The 21,595-nt window shown below is 37.2% G+C and overlaps 1 protein-coding gene across 2 annotated transcripts in view; it reads left to right on the forward strand.

Moving 5' to 3' along the window:
• The first annotated feature begins 20,944 nt into the window (after window positions 1-20,944).
• Window positions 20,945-21,595, forward strand: part of PDE1A (phosphodiesterase 1A) — a 142,130-nt gene continuing 141,479 nt past the window's right edge. The window contains exon 1 of one of the 2 annotated variants that reach the window (XM_058028585.1): window positions 20,945-21,111. In XM_058028585.1, coding sequence (XP_057884568.1) covers window positions 20,945-21,111 — 167 coding nt within the window. Of the gene's footprint in view, window positions 21,112-21,132; window positions 21,592-21,595 lie in introns of those variants that run through there. The other variant, XM_058028586.1, reaches the window with a different exon arrangement.

Genomic DNA, 21,595 nt, shown 5'->3' on the forward strand with positions numbered 1-21,595 from the left:
ATCACGGGCAGGTTGTTTCCACATCACTTTGCTGAAAGCTCTATTTTTTGGTGTACCTGATTAGATGGCTCTGGACAAGAAGAGCTGCACTAAACTTGAGCAACATCAGCAGCTGATGGCACTGTGTTGCCTAACACCTTCAGAAGTTTCTGCACTTGTGCTGAGTTGCCATAGCAATATCTGCCCACTGGTGGTGGACTTGCCTCAAAAGTTGCAATAAGAACTTGTCAGACTAACATAATGACAGATACATTAGCCACAGCAGCACCAAGAAACTGGAAATAATTTCTGTCACAAATGTAAATGAAGCTTCATTTTGTTTCAGATCACAGGTATGTGTCTCTTTTGGGAAGTCCAACACTCTGCTGCTTTCTTTAATAAATGTAACCACATAAGTACATGAGATGGGCTGGAATATTTCAGTATTGGACACAACATGAGGATCAATTACTTACCTCATGAATGCTCCTCAGGGAGGATCAGTTTTAATACTGTGTTTCTGCAACACCTTTCCTTTGGCCTCTTTTTGTTACAAAACCATGCTTTTTTTCACTTCTTCCACTTGCTGCAAATATTCTTGATATCAACTCATTCTTCTCCTTCAGTGATTCAGATATTTGGAGATGATAAAGAAAAGAGAATGTTTGTGGATATGATTTAAAATGATCTTTTTTTAAATTTTAAAATGTCTCTGACTTCTGAATACTTCTGAGTCCTTTACTTCTTCAGAGTCTTTCAGATACTTTACATGCTGAAGTTGTAAGGCTGAGATTTTTCAGACCAGGAAAGCTAAGGCAACAACTTTAAACCAGCAATAATTATTAGCCCATCTGTTTTGCTTCACTGGCCTATTGAGGCAGACAGAAAAAAAACCCAAATCACTGTTTCTGCAAAAGATGCTGGAGCCTTTACTTTGAATGCATGTTTCCAGATTTGTTTGGTTTAATTCCACAGATTGCGAACTGTTTCCCCTCTAGTATTTGGTTTATTTGTTTAGCTTTCCTGGATTAAAATTCAATTTAGTCAAATACTTGGATGAAATGATGCTTTAACTTGGTCTCCCTGACAGGGATTTTTCTTCCCTGGAGCAGCAACTGATTGTTTTTCTCAGTATGCTCTGTAACTGTTAGCATTAAGTGCAAACTGACCCATGCTTCTGTCTTGAACCACAGTATTAAATTCTCCATTTAGAAAATATCACATTGCCCATTTCCACTCTGCCTTAATTGTCCAAAATTAAATGTGATCAGAGTGGGACCCTTTTACCAGACACAGCTCAGAATGCTGACTGCTTGCTGATGATGTGTTTGCTTAGCAGTTTGCAGGCTATCATTCTGATTAATAAAAAAATTCACTGTATCTATGGAAACAAAGTGTGGAAAATAGCTTTTACATCTGAGGAATGTTCAAGGAAAATGATTAGGTGGCCTTAAAAATGATAGCAGCTGTCTTCAGAGCAAAACTCTGGGCATTGCTGGTGTAGAAAGGACTGTGACATATCGGATCCTAACATTTTTGCTGCATTCCAATCAAATATTGTTTTAGAAAATATTTATGCAAATTACTGCATCTGTTTTATTTCTTCTTGACGCTTTTTGCATTGCCATGTCTTAATTGAGATGTCCCAAGAGATGATTTAAATAATGTTAATTATTAATTGATTTTCTCTGGATTAACTCTAAAAGAAATGAAAATTTCAGCGTGAGGATAATTAACAATATTTGCACCAAATTTGCCAATGCTTTTGCTCTTTTGGAGAGCCTTTGTGTGGAGTTGTCTTCTTTCCTGGCTTCTTGCTGTAGAGTTAAGGAACCATGAATGTATTCTCTTTTTCTTTCCCATTTTATTTTTCCAGCTGAAGATGCTGGCCAACAAATGACAATTTTAGGAGTTCTCCTGGCATTAAAAATTCTAGTCTTTAAGATGTCTTTCTCTTGTTTCCTGACTCCTAGAAGTTATTTGGTGTGCTCAAAGCATTAGTAGGTCTTATGCCTTTGTCACAGCAAACACAGGAAACTTCTGCTCTCTTTTAATGGCAAATAAGAATGGGTGACTGAGTTTATTCCCCTCTGGTCCTGCAGATGGTCATAATCTTCCTTGACTATCAGGCTTCCATTCACATTACAAATCTGTCTTGGAGAACATGAACTTGATCCCATTTGGGTGAAGGTAAGATAAGATTTGCCCCAGGAACACACACTGCTTTCCAGCTCTAAATGGTGGTTGATCCAAGGGACAGGGTCAGTGCTCCTCTGGGGTAAATCCCTCTGACACACATGGAAAAGAGACATCATGCCCTCAGCTCTATAGAGTTACTCCTATTGCAATCCATTGAGTAATTAACTGAGCTGGGAGTTGACTGGGGTAAAAATCCATGTTTCCCAGGAGAATAACTCTGAACAGGGCACTTTCCGTGGAAAAAAAACAAAGGAGCTGAGGCAGCAAGTGGATATTTATTCACTGTTTTATTGAGAACATGCTCTAACAAGTTACTGAGAATTATGAAAATGTCAGAATATTCAAATTTGCTAGTAGTATATTAGTATAACATTTTATAATTCATGTCCTTTATTTTATACTGTTTCTACTGTGGACTTAGGCCAAAGGGCTTGCCTGCTGGTTTGATGAAACAAAATACTTAAATTGTAAGAAAAGACTCATCTAATTATCTTACCTTGGTCTGCATTAACAGGATGCAGATCTGAAATTCTGTGTCCATCACAGTTTCCAAAGGTTTTGAATGAAGGCAATGGAAGGAGCTTTTCAGAATGTGCACTTCATGGCCCAGCTATACCTGGCAGCCTTGGGTGACATGAAATATTACAAGGGGGAAAGGTTTATTTAGGCTGAGGTGGAAGGGAGCCCGAAGTGCAGTGGATAAGCCTTGGTAATGAGAGCAGAAGGGAACAGTTTTTCCATGGTTTTAGAGTTCTTTTTTTTTTTTCCCCCCCCCAGTAAAATACTGTTCTTCAGGGGCCAGTGAAAGCATTTGAGTATGATGCAAGCTGTAATGAGGTGCAAGAGCAGTGCAGTAGCAGAACCCCTCGTGTTCCTGGTGAAATCAGCCTTTGCTGATGGCAGGAGAGGCTACAGGAGCTCTGCTGCAACTGTGTCCCTTTTAGACTCAAAAAACTTGGTTTTCATTTAAAACTCATACTTGCTCTGCTTCAGGGGAAAAGAAACCTCTTGAAGTAAAATACCTCTTGTGAGAGTCACCCTTGGGAGCTTTTGCTTGGATCCATCTTGTAAACAGAATCTGTATGTTTACATGGAGTTTTGTGGCCCTCAATTTGACCTGGCCTAGACCTGCTTGTAAGAGCAGTGGATCAGTTAGTGGGGAACAAAAAAGATGAAAGGCAGGAAGAAAATGTGATGTAACTCAGACAACTAAAACAGGCATACAAAAATAAACATTTAAGTTATGTCTCAAGATATATTTGAGGTGCATAATATATGAAGACATAATGCAATATAATTGCAACTTTAATTGCCAAAGTATAACTGCCTGAACCTTAGAATGTTTTGATATTTTTAGAGGCCCATGTAAGGCATAAAACTTTGGATATTTTAAAACTGTTATTGCAGTGATGGACTATGAATGTTTATTTACTTGAAAAGAAACTGAGCTTAGTTAGGAATCCAAGTGTATTGCAATAGTTCTAGCTGGATGTACACCTTTTCACTTATGTCAAAAGAACTGTTTACACAGATTAAAATATTTCTTCAGTTAAGTACTATTTTAGAATTTATGGGCAGCTGAGTTTGGAAAACATTATTGCAGAGGCAATACAAAGTGATAGAACATCATCGGCAAAAGTCTTTGTAAAGGACTACACAGTGTTTTAACTAGCCATAAGGAGCAAAGTGCTCCTTAGCAGATGGTGCAGCTGAGTTTTTCTTGAGAAAGATTTGTTTTGTTTTGTTCCTTTCACATCCAGCTATGATGAGGCTTTGCAGGAGTGTTTCCAGATCCTCCATGTGAGCTATGCCATGCGTGCAGCTTGGAAAGTCCAATGTCTGCAAGTGAGTCTGAGTGTTCCAGACAATGCTGGATTGGGCTTGCTGTGGGATTCTCTTGGAGGGACACAGATTGAATTACAATGAGTGAGACAGGAACTTGGAAAAACTTGGGATAATCTGAACATAGGGAGTCTTCAGATTTTTGGGACTCGTGATTGAAAAACCCCAGAGAAACGACAAAGCAAACAACCCCCTTTGCACCCCCCCCCCCCCCCCAAGAAACTGAAAAACAGCCTCAAAATCTGCTCCAGATGTTATGCATACCAGATAGCTGCAAAAATGCCTTCACTGGTTGTTTTGGCATCCTGATTTCCCTCTCCCTCTTTAAGAAACTTGCCAAGGAAGGGATAAAAATGTTAAATACTACACCAGCAAACCTATGATGGGACCCATGCTTTGTCTTCGCTTACTGAAAGGAAGTCTCAGGCATGGGGAAACTGAGTTAGGCAAGGCCATACAGGCAGTGCATGACCAAAATAAATCCTCCAGATTCTCAGGTTGGTGTTCTTAGGGTGACACTTAATTCCACTGTGCTCATTACTAAATACATTTCTCTGAGAAAATGGTATCACTGGTAATGTGTAAAAATTAAAAGATGAAGTATTTCAGAAGGCTCTTAAAAAAACTCATGGTAAGTTAATTGTATTTCTGTAACAAATTGTGTTCAGAGACCAGAGTATTAATTAAGTTCTAGGAAAAGTTACATCCTCAGTATATGAATAAAACCAACTGCACATAAAATGGTACTTTTTTTCTTTTAAACCTAGCTGATCTGACGAACTTACTAAGTGTAATCTAATATAACATTTTAATATCAATATAATACTTTCAGAAAAATTAATCACAGCAATTCGAAGTTCAGGTCTCTATATCAGGGAGTATAAAGGAAATTTTATAAAAAATAGTTGGAATATATTCTTAGGATATCACATCTATTCAGCAAATGATTTCAAAAACTCCTGTCTGTATGAGTTTGCATTTAATTAGACTAGTTTATAAACGCACAGTTAATGTGATACTGAATTTTGATCTGCCAAAGCTATACTTTAAGATACCTTTTCTAAAAAATAAAAAAAGCAGTTTGCTCTTCTTAGCTCTTACTCAGTGTTGCTCCAAGTGTAAACTCACTTTGATTAGAACCTTCAGTACATTTCCTGTATTCATGTAATTCAGAACAAACTGTCTGATGTGACATGTTATGTCATTAATAAATCTGTGAAGCTAATAAATCCAGTTTGTGGTTTGGAAAGGAGAGCACTGCAATTCTTTCATAGAGCATGTTTTTGTCAATGGAAGATAGATACAGAACTATCAGAATGTTTAAAGGATAAGAATTCTTAAACTTGTAGTTTTATTTGCATGGCTGATGTCCATGGAGACAAGTGGTTACAAAATCAGTTTTCTTACAAAATCACTTGATTTGAGTATTATAAAAAGTTATTAAGAATAAAGAGGGGTACTCTTTCATGTTCTGTCAAGTAGATACAGGGGTTATTTTAAATTTTTGTCACAGGTTTAACATTCACACAGATGTCCTTATGCCCAGTTTCTGTGTGCCAGAGTGAATTCTTAATGAAGTATGCGTGGCTTGTGTGGATATGTGATAGAATAGATTATCTGAAATTAATAGATTTTCTCATTGTATACAGTACATCACAATAAAAAATGTACTTAAAATAAGACTTGGGCAGAACGTGCCTTTGTGCACAATTTAACAAAAAACCAGAAAAATTCTATTTTTGCACATTGCAAGTAGTTTTGGGATGATGGAGTGCAAGCAATTTCTAACAGGGGCTTGGGGTTTGTATTTACAGAAGCCAAGAGCTGGACTTGGTCATCCTTGTGGGCCCCGTCCAGCTCAGGAACTCATAGGATTCCAAGGCTACATATTGCACCACTTTAAATAAATAGGTGACCATGCAGACAACAATGCACAGTTAAGCCTTGAAACATTAGTGCCCCATTACGTCCATGTCCTTTTAAATGCTACATTTTGGGTTATGTAATTCAGGGAGTGCTCTGCAGCTAGCTGACAGAGAATATGGAATATACAAATGACTTTACAGGATATGTTTTCTTATTTGTGCTACCTTGCTTAAGTCAAGTTTTGCTCTTTGCAGCTGTTTATGATTTTAGACTTTATTTCCTTTGTCAGACTGACTTTCTTGGACAGTATAAAAATGCTGCCAAATTACTTTGCTGGTGAACAAAGTATCTGATGGTTTGTTAGGAAGAGTAGTTCATCTTAGCTTTGCTTTGCAGTTATATTTTTATGGCAGGGACAGGGTGTTAGTTCAAGTCACATTTCTGTGTACTACGTACAAAGAAAATAGTACATGGGTGATTTCTTGTCCCTCACTGTCATTTCTTACAGGATTGTATCATCACTGAGTGATCACTTAGCATCAGTTTGTTCCCTTTTAAATTGTCAAATGAGTATTAAATGTCTCCTTTCATTAAACCTGAACAGTGTTGTGTTAACTAGTCAGAAGGACATTACAACTCTAATGTGCTGGTACTGGTGAGTTCCTGTATATCCTTGGCTGGATCTGCTGTAAAGTCTTTTAGGATTTTGGTCTGCACATTCGTTGAACTTCCATGCTGTCTTTAAAGGAAAAAGAAGCCTCTTGGAACTTCATCCACTGGAACTTACTTCTTTTAAAAGCTACTTATTTTAAGGCAAAATGAACAGTGTGCCAACACGTTGATTATTAAATAGTCTTCTCTGCAATAAAGTGTGAGCAAATGGTATTCCCATCTGTAGTCTTCACTGAAGACTAAATAAGGGACAACTTACATCTAAGAACATTTTATGGTGCATTTGCTTTTGAAAAGGCTGAGTTTATGGAACTTTGGTATTGCACCATTAGTATTTGGAAAACACGGAGACTGTAGTGAATCATGTAAATGAGACTGCAGATAAGAAAGAGTAAAATAAATTTGAATATCAGTGTCCCATTGCTATGCTAGAATGTATTTCATTTAATAGCTCTAAATCCCAAAGGTTTTCTGTAGGTTATAGGTACATTGAATATATCCCATGCATTACTGTAATTTTGTTCCAAGGATTCCTCTCCTGTATTCCTTCCCATTTTTAAATTCTATGTGACAAAAAGATGATCTATTTATTTCTATATGGAAAAACAAAAAAGCAGAAGTATAGGGTCTAATTTTAATGGCTCTCAGAAGCATAAGGCATCCTCAGTGATACCTAAAATCAGTGAGATTTTATTGGTAATTCCCACAGTCAATGGCTTGGCTAAGGAGCCAGATTGCTGTAACTTGTACTAATATAAAATGTTTGTTTTTTATATAGAAATTTTAAGAAGCAGAATTTATATGCTGCATTTTCCATATAATAAAATTTTAGGAAATATTTTTTGTTCTATGCCAACTTGAGAAACTCCCAAGGTAGCTTCAAGTTCACTCTGCCTTACCTTGAACTGGGACCACATCTATGCTTTTCATTATTTGCTTTTCTAAGCTTCAGTTTGTATTTCATGCGTGTTTCCAACAAGAAACATTTTCATCAGCTGATGAAAAATCTGAAATATAAGTTGTAAAGCTTATTCGCCTGTTTACACTTTTTGTTCAGAAAAAGGATTCTTGGCCTGGGACCAAATAAGTGGTTTTTATGTAATTAAATCCTAAATGCACTTATGTAAGAAGGACAAAAATCAAATGAGTAGGAGGATGAAATGCAAAGATCTAATTTCTTTGAGGTCTCAGTTTGTAAGTTCAGCATTATTCTTGATGTTCTTGCTTTGAGAAAATGCCCAGTTTGATTAGGAACTCATTATAACAAGTTCTTTGTTGGAAAGTTCTTTTTAGACTTAAATTCCATGGGGTCTTTTTTCTTATTTTGAAAACAGGATTTTTTTTTTTCCTTTTTGAAGACAGTTTTTTGGGTAAAATAGTATCTGTGTTAGTGTGATCAGAGTGATGAATGTTTTGGTTTTGTCCTGTTGTTTATTTTCTTTGTCATTGTCAGTTTATTTGTGCTTTGTTTCTTTTCAATTGGATCTTCCCAGCATCTCTGTACATTTATTGCAGCATCCTTTGGGATGCCATTGGCTTACAGTGATTTTTGGATTATGTCTACTTTTACTTATGCTGAATTTGCAGCAAGAATTTTGAACATAAACCTTTCAGACCTTTCAGGGCTTTTTTTCCCTTTCAGTTTTAGTGCATTACGAAAGATCTCTTTAAGCTGCTGTCTTCATCAAAGTGACAGAAACCTTGTACACAAAATAAAACAAAAAGCTGCTTTGGAAAATACATAGAGATTATGGGAAACTTGAGATACTACATACTTTTACATTTTTAAATCAAAAATATTCAGTTTAATCCACCAGATACTTTCTATTAAAAGCATCTAGAGAATAGGGAGAAACAGAAATTCTGGGCTAAATGGATTCCACAGAACAAAATACATGTTTTTATAAAATGCCACATTTGTTTGAAACTTAGAGCAGCTCTAAGCATAATTTTATTGGTATAGCCCTTGGTGTCTTGGCCTGGTATTAGGTTATTTTGTAGGTTATAGAGTGAAAGTTGGTCTTTATTTCTTCTCTTCTGCATAATTTTGTGCCAGAAGCACAGCTCTTTTATCACATGCTGTAATCTATTACTTTTTCCTGAGTTTGACATAGACTATGTGATACCAAGTATTTCACATCTGTAAAGATTCAGGCTGAATAAAAACTTTCACCTACAATGAGTGATACAAAAATGTGTTAGAAAATGTTTTAAAAGGATGTAGTTATGCTAACTTCCTGTTCTGATCTGTGTCTCACCAGATACACAAAGAAGCAATAAATTATATATGGATATATATATAATTTGAGCATATATAATTTAGAAATATAATATGAAAAATGAGCAAATAGGCTGAGGTTATCCCTGCTGGCCTTTCTTGGCTTCTGCCTTTATGGGCTGGCACTGTCCCCTGTGTGCTGCTCCTGCCTCTCCTCCCGTCAGCAAATGCTGCCCCACGAGCCTTCAGCTGCCCAGAAACCCTCAAAGGGTGGGACCTGCCATCATTCCACATCCTTACAACTCCAAATCCACAGCTTTTAAAGGAGATCGATTGCTTCGTGGCTGACGTGGCTGAGCTTTGGTATCTGACAAAGTAATTTGGGAGAGACTTTCTGGTGTTCATTTGCACTGAATGAAGACTATATCCTGCTTTATAAAACAGTTCTGACCAAGCAGATCAGGCTTGTTTTTGAAACTCAGTCTCAGTTATCACCTTCCTAAAGTTCGTAATTACCTCTGGAAATCTAAATCTGTGTGTTTGATCCTCTTTTTATTCTCCTTCTTTTAAGAAATATCCTCCTCTCCTCCCCCAGAAAGCTCAAACAACCAGAGAAAGCACCTCAACCAAAATGCAACCAACCAACCCACAGAAAACAAGGAAAACAAACCCCACTCAGGTTATTAGGGCTATTGGTAAGGTAATATAGAATAAAAAACTATCGAGACTGAAGATCCAGATTTAGGAATTTGGTGTCATGTAGGAAGAATTGCTTTTATCTGATAGTAATTATACAGGGCAATGTTGGGAGATTATGTTGATTCTGTTAAGAAAAGAAAAAGGTGTTTGCCTTCTCTGTACTCAGTGTAACTGTGTTCAGTGACTTTGTTAACATAGGGCATATTCATAGTCCACAAAGGGATTGAATGTATCTAGTTTTGTATCTTTTAGATGTTTCCTTCTAAAGTACCATATTGTAGTATACAGTCAGCTATGGTGTTCTTACACACAGAAATTTAATTTGAAGGTTTTTATTGATGGTAAAACTAAGGAAACACTTGTAAGTAGGTTTTTCACTGATGAGCTCTTTCTTTTTTCACTGATCAGCTTGGAGGCTGTGGGTGTATTGAAGAACCTGATGCGCCGAGTGAATTAGCAAAGTTTGGGGTTTTTTTGCATCATCTCCAAGCTTCTATCTCTAAGGAGTAGAGGAGAATTTCCAAAAGTTCCTAGAATTGGATTTTATCTTTAAAGTTTTATTTTGGGGTGTACTTATTTGTTTAGCAGTTATTCCTATGAAGGATGAAGTTGAGGAACTGAGAAGGGAATGAAGAAGGAGAAGAGTTTTATTATTATGTGCTTGGCGCCTTTGTGACTTGTTTTTAAGTGCTATAATTTAAAAAAATAGAAAATAATAGAGCATATGTATGTTTCATTACAAGTGAAAAGTATTTACCCTTTCAGATACTAACAAGTAGATATCATAGGAATTATACAAATGCATACTAAAGAGGATTAATGAGCTGTTATCTAAGTTAGTATTTAATTGATTTGGCTAAATATCAGTCTGTAGGAAGAAATGCAATTTTTTTTCATGCAAGTAATGGTTTTTGCATATGCAAATGTATGTGATTGGAGCTGTGTCAATCCCCAGCAAATTCCAGTGTGGTCTTTTGTGAGATTATAGAAGCCTCTGCCAAGTGTACTTTTGAATAATTTTTCTAAGTGAATTTGGAACCTAAGATTACCCAAGAAAGCTTCAACTCATGCAATTTCCAGCCAATTTTGTGAAGTCAGTAACAGGGATAAGCTAAGTCCCCTTTGATATCTATCATTAAAAGTAGTAAAATACTTTTTTATACTAATACTTACTTTGGAGGCAGATTTTTTGTGTAAAAAGTTACTATATTGATGTGATCAAAGTGATGAATCTTCCTTTTACAGTTGTCACAAGTTTAAAACATTGCTAAATGTCATGGCAGTAGGCCTTGGCAGAGAATTTCCTCAGCTTGGATTTTCTTTATTTCTCTGCCTTGCTTATATCATACATCTCTCTTTAGTAGTAAGTACACTTTCACCTCAGCAAAATATCAGAATTCATCAAATTTTGACACACAGGTGTCTGTCTAAAAAAAAAAAAGCCATCTAAAGAACTTTGAACTCTCTGCTGATACTACTAGGAAGGGCACAAGCCATGCTCATAGTAAGCAACATCCAATAGAATGCTGTCCCAAGGCAATTAAAGATATATTTTTCCTATCCTTAAAGCTGTGCACAGAACCCATATTTGGTTAAGTTACTTTTTATTGTCGTCAGTAGATAAGTTCAGTCAGATGGGTCAGAATCTGCACAAGGCATTACTTTTACTAAAGCTTCATCGAAATTAAATTTGGAGTTTGAATCAATGCCCAGGAATGATGTCAGCTATAGCAGATTAAATTTGCTAACGTCTCTTCATTTTAATTGTGTTTTTAAAACAAAGCAGATAATTCTTCCAGGCTTTTGCCTTTTAATGTTTTCAGCCTTTGTTTGGGCTGAATATTTTGGAGCATTGATTATTAAATTTTAAATCTATTTTGCAGTGCCTCTGCATACAAAAACATCGGTTTAGTAGACACGTTTCAACAATAATTTGTAAGTAGTAAAATATTCAATATTTTATCAGTCTTTTGCATACTGTCTTAGTTGTTGTCTTATATTATGGAGGAATGAGTAAAGGGAAAGGCAGAGAAATAATTACTGATATGCAGTATTGCCTGTTACTTATCCTGAAAAATCAAATACACAAAATATTTCTTTAAATCCTATAGTATTAAAACCGATATATAACCTGTAGGAAAATAGTTAAATAATTCAATTTTCTGTCTTTGATAGTATTGTGTATTATTTTGTATTATTGTAACAAGATAATTTTGCTTTTGTTCTATCTGGTGATATGCTTATGGTCTGACTACAGTCTGAGAATTGCTAGCCTTTTTATTTGTGTCCTATGTCACATTAATAACGATTGGAATTATTTTTATACTTAATCTGCTAGAAATCTTAATAACATAATTAAATCAATTGCATCCTGCAGCAATGAATTCTGCAGGTAAATTGTATTGTCTATATCCTGCTGCTGGAAACAATGTGAAGTGTTCAAATTTCAAGTAATTGGAAATGAAAAATCCTAATTTACTGGAGTAAGCTTTCTCCACAGTGGCAGTACTTTGCTGTATGTTAGAATCCTAGAGCCCCTGTTTTAACTACTGGGGAGCTCTGGAGGTCCTGTAGTCAGACATGATAAAGGTACTTGGGGATGTGTCCAGCTGAGCCTTCAACACTCACAGAATGGCAATTCCACAGCCCCAGTACTTAATTGCTCATTATGAAAGTTCTTTTCAAAATATTGGATTTTCCAGGGGTGAATTCTTCCCCCAGATGCTGGAATTTCTCATGTTTCTACTTGCCTATTACCTCTTGTCTTGTCAGTGTGCACCTTTGAGGATTGTCTGCCTCCATCTCATCTCTCTCCTTCCACGAGGTGCCTGTAGCTGGGGAGCAGCAAGGGCTGCCCTGAGCCTCCTCTGCTGTGGGCTCTCCAGTTCCCTCAGTATTTCATAGGTGGCAGAGAGCAGCTTCACAAGGACCTTGTCTGTCTCCTTCAGCACCTTTGGATGACTCCAATCTCATGGATTCGCTTATGTCCAAATTAGTTAAGGGATTCCTTGCCTTCATCTCTCTACAGCAAGTACTGCTGCACTCCCACAGCTTGTGCTGGGAGGCTTAGGGGCTTGGAAACCCTCAGGACAAGCCATTACATGGAAAAGTAAAGTGTTCTTTTTATTATTTTTAAATGCCTTCCACATAATGTACTTGGGAATCTTTACCATGCCTTCTTTTCCACTTTTCCAGATCCTATCTTCGCCTCTGTGTGCACTTTTCTTTCACTAGTGCTAGTAACCATCCCAATACTATGGGAATTTCTTGGCTGAGACCAGTCAGTAAGGCAAGGGGAATAGGTTGCCATTCTTGCAGAAACCCTGGTTGTCTAGGTTGCACCTATGGAGCTTTAGTCTCTTTTTTCTGTGGGATATTGACAGGTGAGAATTCAATGGTGTGTATAATGTTGAAATAAGGAAGTACAAAGACAGCCTTCATCTTACTGTTGCATCTTTCTCTCTCCAGACTTCCCATTATGAAATAGTCTTTATGTGATCTGAGCTATTATTTAGTAAAAAAATTAGACACAATGGGGCTTTCTGGTGTGAAAAATATCAAGCAGTATGTTGCTGATGCCAGAAAAATGTTTGTTAGGTTTCCTAATGCAATTAATCTTTGATCTCAGAAATGGTACATGAATACTGTTTCACTCTCTTAAAAAAGCAGAAACAATGTTGGTCTGACATCTAAAGACAAGTATAAGATGAAATCTTTGTCTTGTTCTGTTCTTAAACTTGCACTGCTACTTTTTTGTCTTGTGTACTTGTCACAGCACTTGGATAACCTACATTTCTTCTTGTTTTTCTATTTTTCTGCTGTTTGCCTCATGGTTTAATATAACTTCCCACACCAAGAAACTAGTTAGGAAATTCAGAACATCAGGTACAAAGTTCTCAGTTAACTTCTAGCTGTTTTTTATACAAGGTGAGTATATATTAGAACTGTCTTAGAAATTGTTATCCCCTACTGCTCACTTTCTCTGGTTTTCTTTATCAAGGCTTTCAAGAGACAGGGAAAGTGATATTAAAGAAATGTTCCTGTGTACATAAAAATTGTGTAAACCTCTTCTAATTTTAGCAACTCTCTTGAGCAATCAGCCTCTCTAGCCCCAGAAGCTCTTTCTTCTTCAGAACTCATTAGTCATATAACTTGGTCAAGTTTTAACTGGTTTGGAAAGATGCCATAACACAGCAAAGTTCATGGTGAGCAAATTTTACTCTGAACAAAGCATTTGCATGGCACTTGAGCAAGATTTTAGCACTGGACATCTGCAGAGGGGATGTTTCTTTACCTGCTTTTTGTGCTCTGCTGCAGCTTACATTTTGAGCCCAGAAGTGGTCTCACTTTCCCTGAGAGTGAGTTGTAACCTTTTTACTTCTGACTGCATACTCTTCTGTGAGTGGCAAGCAGGATTTGTGGATAACTCCTTTACTGGACAGGTGAATGGGAGAAGGATAACACTTTACCCGAGTGGGAGGTGCTGGAAAGCATTGCTGCTCAGGGTCCTGTGTCACCAAACAGAGCCATGTCAGTCACTTGCCTTTTGAAATGTCATGAGGACTCATAAACTGCTTGCAGCTTCCCAGTGACAGTCTCACTCCTGAACTCTGTGATTTTAAAATACCCATACTATTGACAGAAAAGGATCACTTGGTAATTTGAGAGGTTTAGGCTTCCTCCTAAAAATCCACTAAGCCAGTATTTTTTTTTTATGAAACTGCATAGTTTGGCTTCAGTTACATTCACTAGTATACTTCTATCTTCACAGAATGCAACTCAAACTTTTTGAATGCATCTCATGTTTTTGCAAAATTATTTTCTCTATGAAATGCAATCTTTCACTGAAAACTTTGTTGTGTAACTATAGGAGAGCATAATTTCTAAAATTCTATGAATAATGCAGCAATGATTCAGACAGGTTTTAAACTCTGTAATGGCTGATCAGTGTTTAGGAATAGACCTATCTTCTAATACTGCAACAATAAGCAGATTTCAGTTTAAGATAGGCCACAGGGACCAATCAATGTTTTCCAAATTTGAGGACCAATATGTAATATGTAGTTTAGGTACTGGGAAGGTCTTTGGTAAGCAAAATTAAAAAAAAAATACTCATGCTGCTGATTTTCTCTATCAGCTTAATAATCCACTCAATGTTTAAGGTGTTTAAAAGCCAAAACATGGAAAACATCTTGCTGAAATTAAGGTTAGAATCCAGAATATGTTAAGAAAGGGCTTTTTCAGCTGCCCTTAGATTTCAGATTCTGCAGCAATTCCCTGAAGTGTGGAGGTTTGAACAGACTAATTCTGAATCAGGTATTATTGTGCATATTCCAACATGTACCGAACTGCACCAAAAGTCAAGGCAATACTTGGGGTTATGATGTGGCTTTGTCTCAAAGAGGGTGAGACTCTGCCATTCTATCCTGAAAGCTCAGATCTGCAATTAAGATTTTGAAGGAATCCTGTGTGGGGTGGGATGATTTGATTCCCCCTCTTTGGGATAGCTACTAGTGGAAAGTTTCTGTACAGTAAAAATAGCTATAGTCAGGGTAGCTTCCCAAGTTGATCTCTTTAGTTTGAGATGAAAATAATTTTTTCTCTGCTGGCATCTGCTTGATATTATAAATATCAAGAAACATTTTCTTGTTGCTGTGGTCCTTGTGTCAGTAGTGTTTAGCAAAAGGAAATTATTTTCTTGTTTTCTTTGTGGAGTGGCTCAACATGATTGCTAGAAAAATCTCTTTTAGACAATGATTAGCTGGAATGACTCCATGTTGTTCTATATCTACACTTATTTCCAGCATGAATTAGTTATTTTCTTTATAGCTGGTGTAGTTCAGTAGGATATACTGGCAAAAGCTTTGTCATATCTAGATTTACCATTTCCTATTGTTTGGTATTCCATATTCTTTCTTTTCCAGTTACATGCAGGTACCATTAACTTGGCAGTTAGAGTTTTTCACGCTTAACCACAGCTTTTGTGTTCAAATGACTTTTATACCGTACCACTACCTCTTCTGTACATGATTATCAAAGGTATAACACCTCCTAGAGGATTAATTGAATGCATCCAAATTGTGAGGAAATAGGCAACGGGCTCTGATAAAAGGAGCCTAATTAGTCTGAAACATCTGTATTTATTCTACAACTGTTTGTGCTTCACTACGGGGATAGTCTTGCCTTTCTGACATCATTAGGTATCAATCTCATGTTATTATGAAGTACAACATCACCCTTGTGATTGTGGCAATTTCAGTCCCTCTTATTTCAATGCTGACGGCAGTTCTAGATCAGTCTCCTCTCTTTGCAAAAATTAGCACATTAGTTTTGTAGCTAAGTTGTTTCCTAAGGAGTTCTTAAAACCCTGTTTGTTCCATGAATGTCACTCCTCCATTTCAATTCATGCTTTTCAATACTAGCCAATTCATTCCAAATAAAGAAGCTAAAAGTCACTAAGCCTTACAAAAATCTGTAATCTCTTTTCTTCAGTTGTGCTGATTGCCCTCTGATACTGTATGAGCTATGTGCAATTGCTGTTTTCAGAAAATGTATTCCAATTGTCATAGCTCTCTATAGTAATCTTTTCTTTCCTGAAGTACTGCAATTAAATACTAAGAAGTTATAAAATAGTCACTTTCGAAGGGAAGTAAGACTGAAGAAAATCTCAAAACTGGTTTGTACCGACCATGCTTTGCTCATTCTACATCTGTTTTTTCCCCCTGTGTCTGAAATCATTATCTTTTAGCTCAAATTACTAGTGAATTAAACTGCTGACCAGTTTAAACATACCTGGAGAAAGATGTAGATGCCAACTGAGCATCTGTCTTACAAAGCAGGTCAAGATGTTTAATCACCCTGCTGTGAACCACTTCTGTGTCATTTCATTCACTGATATGCAATACACTTTCTACTGAACATTTGGTTTCTTCTTGATTGACTGCTGTCTCTTTTAAAACTTTGGTTCTAAAGCTTCTTTCCAGGTCCAGCTGCTCAAGACACACTGTTTATCTCATTCTGTTTTTTCTGCTTAGGGTGCAGTAGCAAGTTTTCATCTGCGGTTCTTTTTTTTTTTTCAGATTATCCATAACACATCTCTCATGTATTATGTATCTTGGCAATTACTCATTTTTTGCTCTCTCTCCATCTTCTTGAATTTGTCAGATTGTTTGGTTCACTGAATTCAATGACTGATTCTATGGTTCTAAATTGAGTGTAAGGTCATATTCAAAGTAAACTTAAAGATAGATGTGCTTAACAGGGTGCCTGAACAACTAAATTCTGCGGACTGCAGTGAGGTCCAGCATGGGTGCAGATTTCAGACATCTCCCTTAATAAACCTGACTTGACCTGGCACTGAATTGGTCTGTGAACACCCATACAGTTGTGAGAGGCTCTTGGTGCTGGTTGCTTCTAGTAAGGGGCAATTGAACAATCAAATGTGATAAGGTCTTTATGTGTCATAGGTACACTTGCAGATATATATCTATTTGTGCTCTGAGCTTTTTAGCTAATTTGCTTGCAAGCCTTTGTGGGTATTTGCTTTCATTTTTAATTGCCTAAAAGCTTTGATAAATCTGACACCATGTTCATTACCAATATGATAGGATGTGCACATAACAAACAAACAAAAGGTGGTTTTTCTCCTTGCCAAACTTAAAGTTGATACTTGAAGGACACATAAATGAACATACACATTTTAGTAATTATATAAACAAGCCTAAAATATGGTAAATCAGATGGTGCAAAAAATACTAAAGTAAAAATAAAGGGGAAAATGTTTCCTATTTGGTCTCCTTATATAGGTTATCTAAGTAAGCACTGTTAATGTATCAAACCCAGCTCTTTTGCCTACTTAATTGAGTCAATGCCAATACACTGAGTAGACCATATGCATAACTTTATAAAGTTGCAATTCCTCAATTATGTAACTGTACTAATTTTGTTAATATATTCTGTGGAAAATCCAATAGAATCTTGGAGAGTCCAAGATTACTGTAACATCAATATTTTTCCATTGGCAGATTGCTGGAGACCTATGTATTTAAATAAAGTCAATGAACTTTAATAAGACCAAATATTTCTTCTTCTGCTGTGCTTCCTATTGAATAATAATTCAGATATTTGGACATTGCAAGCGAGAGGGAAACTCTGTGCAAAAGAGGATTGTATATCACAAATGAAAATACATTTTATTTTCATGGGGAGGGCAAAAGGAGAACACTGGCTAACAAACCATTCCTTTTCTGCAAGGGTGGAATTTGAGTGATGAGATGTCTCTGCTATCTTAGGTTCTGTTCACAAAGCACCCTGTAGCACTTGAGTCCACTGGCAGGCAATTCTTCAGTGGTTTAACTGTTGTTTACAGTGCTGTTGAACCCTGTCTTACCCAGCAAATACATGCAATGCTTTACCTGCTAAAAATTAAATGTGTATTAGTGCTTGGCAGAGCAGGGCCAGGACATACAGCGTGCAAATCTAATACCTGCTGTCATAATTACAATAAACCTATCTTATCTTTTTGAGGATTTGTTTTGTTTTGTTTTTTTCCCCTATGTTTTCAGATTTCTTAATTGGTTCATGGCTCTCCTGCGGTTCCACCGCAGGGAGGTTTGTGTTGTCACGTTTGGAAGCATGGGTATTAGCTTGACAAGTCACCCTGCAGGTCTCTTGATACTTTCTTATTTTCCATGTGTCATGAATTAGGTGTTTTGAAGATTAATTTCAAACAAAACAGCAAACAGCGTATTTAATTTCCCTTCAGGAGCAGAGAATGTCTTTAAAATAAAGCTCTTATTCTCCTCATCAAAACCTGCATGATCCCTTTCCTCTTCTTATAGCTAATTAACTGGTGGAACTTCAGGATTTTCCCAGTTTCAAGGTAAGTTTTTTTTTATTGCAACTGTTTGATTTTAGCATAACTGTAAAGGTCTATTAGTAGTCAATGTTGAAAAGACAATCTAATTTATTTACTGGTGCATATATTTTAAAATTATTTATTTGCATTGATATTACTACTGGCGTGAATTACATCTAGATGAAAAAAAAAATCTTAGTTTAAATTTCCATTAAGTGTAGCTTCTTATCTGAGGATTATATGTCACTGGGAGAGTTTTCTTATCACCATAATTAAGGGTGAAGAAGTTAATTATTCCTGTTTTAATGTGTCTCCATATTGGCTAATAGAAGTGTGTGTTGACTTTATAATGGAAGTTTTAAACTGAAATCTAAAAATAACAGAAAAAACTGTGGACAAAGTACAAAAAAGATTTTTTTGGGGAGGAAAAACATGGACTTCATGGAACTACATAGCAACTACATGTTGCTACATGGACTGTAGCAACAACTTGCTGGCACTGTAGCACAAATGATGAGTTAGGTAAGGCAAGAACAGAAAACTGGTTCAAGAATAGGAAGTGGAAAGAAGCAAAGTGAAGGATAATTTTTTCATTTCAGATACTAGCCCTCTAGACTGGCCTTGCTTTCTAAGGTAGCTGCTCACAGTTTAGTGTTCTGTATCTTTAGAGCTGCTCGTGCTGCAGGGCAGGGGTCAGAGTGTCTGGGCAGCAGGGCTGGCTGTGGCTGCAGGAGCTGGGGAGGCACTGCCTCATTCTCAGCCTCGTGTGCCCTGCACTGAGCCAGGGGAAGGATGCAGGCTCAGCTACTTCTTCCTCTGAGCCTTATTCACAGAAGCTAAAGGGAGGAAAGGTCTCTCCTTTCCCAGTGTTTCCACGAGGGCTTTTTGCTGGTGTTTTCCAGATAACTTAAAAGTTCCTCTTTTGTTTTAGATAGTTTGTTTCTGTCTCCCTAGGGAACTACAGGACATGTTCTGGTAAATTTCTTGGTTTCAAATGCCTTATCTGGTTTTTTGTTTCCTGCTCTTTAACTTTCAGAGATACAATTTCATCCTTTACTGTCTTCTCTGGTGGTTTGCTCTATCAATTCTCAGGACAAACCTTTGGAGCAAAGGCTGCTGTGTTTGTCTTTTGCTTAAGCCATGCTGGGTGCTTCTGCTCTTGGAATTTCTGTTGTAGTAGTGGCAGGGTCCTTCAGGGAGCAGAGGTTTTACAATTTTCCTTTGTGGAGTTCTGGTGACATTGGCAGGTGTCTCCATTTACAGGGATACTGTTTGGGTAGTTTGCACCTTCCTTCCGGGAGGATATTGCCTTCTCATTATAGTGTTCTCCAGTAAATCAAAGCAATGTATCTTCAACTACTGAATTCCTTTTGAGGGAGAGAGAACAGCTTGCAAACACCACTTTTTTTTTTCATTGTAGAGTTGGACAAGAGCTGGAAATACTTGTAGAGGCCCTTAAAATTCCACACTGTCCCCGGAGGTTTATGTGGTTTCTATAAATACTTAATTTCTTTGCTTTTCTTCAGATATTTGGCAGTTAGAAGGCAGAGAAGAGCCCAGATTAGTGTGAGATGTTCTTATTAATTATTCCATGGAAGAATATTTATGCTCTTTCCTACAAACTTTGGTTGGACTCCATACAAAACAGGAGTGGAAACTTTGGAAGGTTTTAAGTTGTTCAAAGGTATTAGTGCTGCATTTGACCAAATAAATGCCTTACAGTTGTTGAAAATGCATATTTGCATTTCTTCTTTTTTGTCTTAATGTTTGAAAATTCTAAGTGATTTTACTCATCCAGTGGCTACTTTTCAGAAATTATTAGTAAATTTAATGGGATTGACTCTTAGCATGCAAAAGATGCAACTCAAACTGGTTTATAGCTCTCATAGGGTGTAATTTATCTCTATAAAATGCATGAAGGTTGCCATAGAGGAAAAAAAATTGATTAGGAAATTGTGAAATGTTCATATTATTTCAAAGCTGTGAGCCCTTTTTTCTATTTTCCTGTGGGAACCTGAGAACTTAGTAGTAATATCCATTTCTGCCAATTGCATCAGACAGGAATGCTCGTTATCTCACTCTGTTGCAGGATTTAACACAGATAAAGCTGTTTAGTTATAACCATACTGAAATACTCCTCCCTCACCCTTAGGCTCCTTCCAGTCACCATCTGAGGACTCTCATCCTGACTTTTCCAATGTGGACCCAAAGCTCCTTTTCCCAACTGGCAGTGGCACCAGTAGCTGACAAAGCTGACACATTTACTCCCTCTTGGCACACTGCTCTTGCCTGGCTTCTTGCACCGCTCTTAGTCTGATTGAAACAAGCACGATCACTGAGACAAGTCTCGGGTATATTTGATTATTTGGCTGCTGCTTCAGAAATGAAGATTTTTTACTCACCAACCAAGACAGGTGCTGTTTTCAGAGTAGAGAAGCACTGTGCAAACTCAAGTCTGTGACTGAGCAAGCAGCAGGGAAATCTCCTTTGCCCTCTCCCAGCCCTGACTTGGGCTGTACAGACAGGTTCTCAGGTTTGCACTTGGAAGGCAGAGCAGACGATCTGCTGCATGGCTCATGTACTGATTAATCCTCAACCCTTTTGCTGTTTGTATGCACTTAATTGTTTTTCTGCTGGCAGACACACAGAGTTCAGCATCAGATTTTGACACACACATGCTGCTGTCCCGGAGGACTCGCAGAGTGGGCTGTCTTGCAGCTGCTGCATTTTCCACCAGTAAAATTGACAGTTACCTACTGAGTGGAGTTGCTAGGAGAAGGTGAACAGTCATCATTACAGCATATTCCTTCAATAACAACCTGTAGCGCTCGCTGATTTCTCTTCTGCAGGGATTTAGACGTGTGCTACTGACTTAGCATTTGTGCAGTCGTATTTTTATTGACAGGCTGGTAGATATTTATTCAATAAGAAACAACTCAGGATCAGCTAAAGAGAGGAAAGCTCTGGCATTTGAACATACACTCTTTTTGTAGGGTGATGTGGCTGATACTGGCATCTACCATCTGCTTTCCTATTGCAGCCTGTTTCTCCAACCTGCAAAGCAGAAACCAGCCTTTCTTTCCTTCTGGATTGTTAAAGCCATTCACATTTATTCTGCATGGCAATGAATTATAGTCCATTTTAAGGACTCTTTTGTGCTTCTGTGTGTATTTCTACAGCAGAAAAAGTGCATGAGAAAGGAGCTTGAGCAGTCAGTAGTATAAGTAGCTGGCTCTCCCGTATGGATTAGACTTGTGAGGTCA

Source organism: Melospiza georgiana, chromosome 7 (assembly GCF_028018845.1).
Source record: "Melospiza georgiana isolate bMelGeo1 chromosome 7, bMelGeo1.pri, whole genome shotgun sequence".
Classification (NCBI taxonomy): domain Eukaryota; kingdom Metazoa; phylum Chordata; class Aves; order Passeriformes; family Passerellidae; genus Melospiza; species Melospiza georgiana.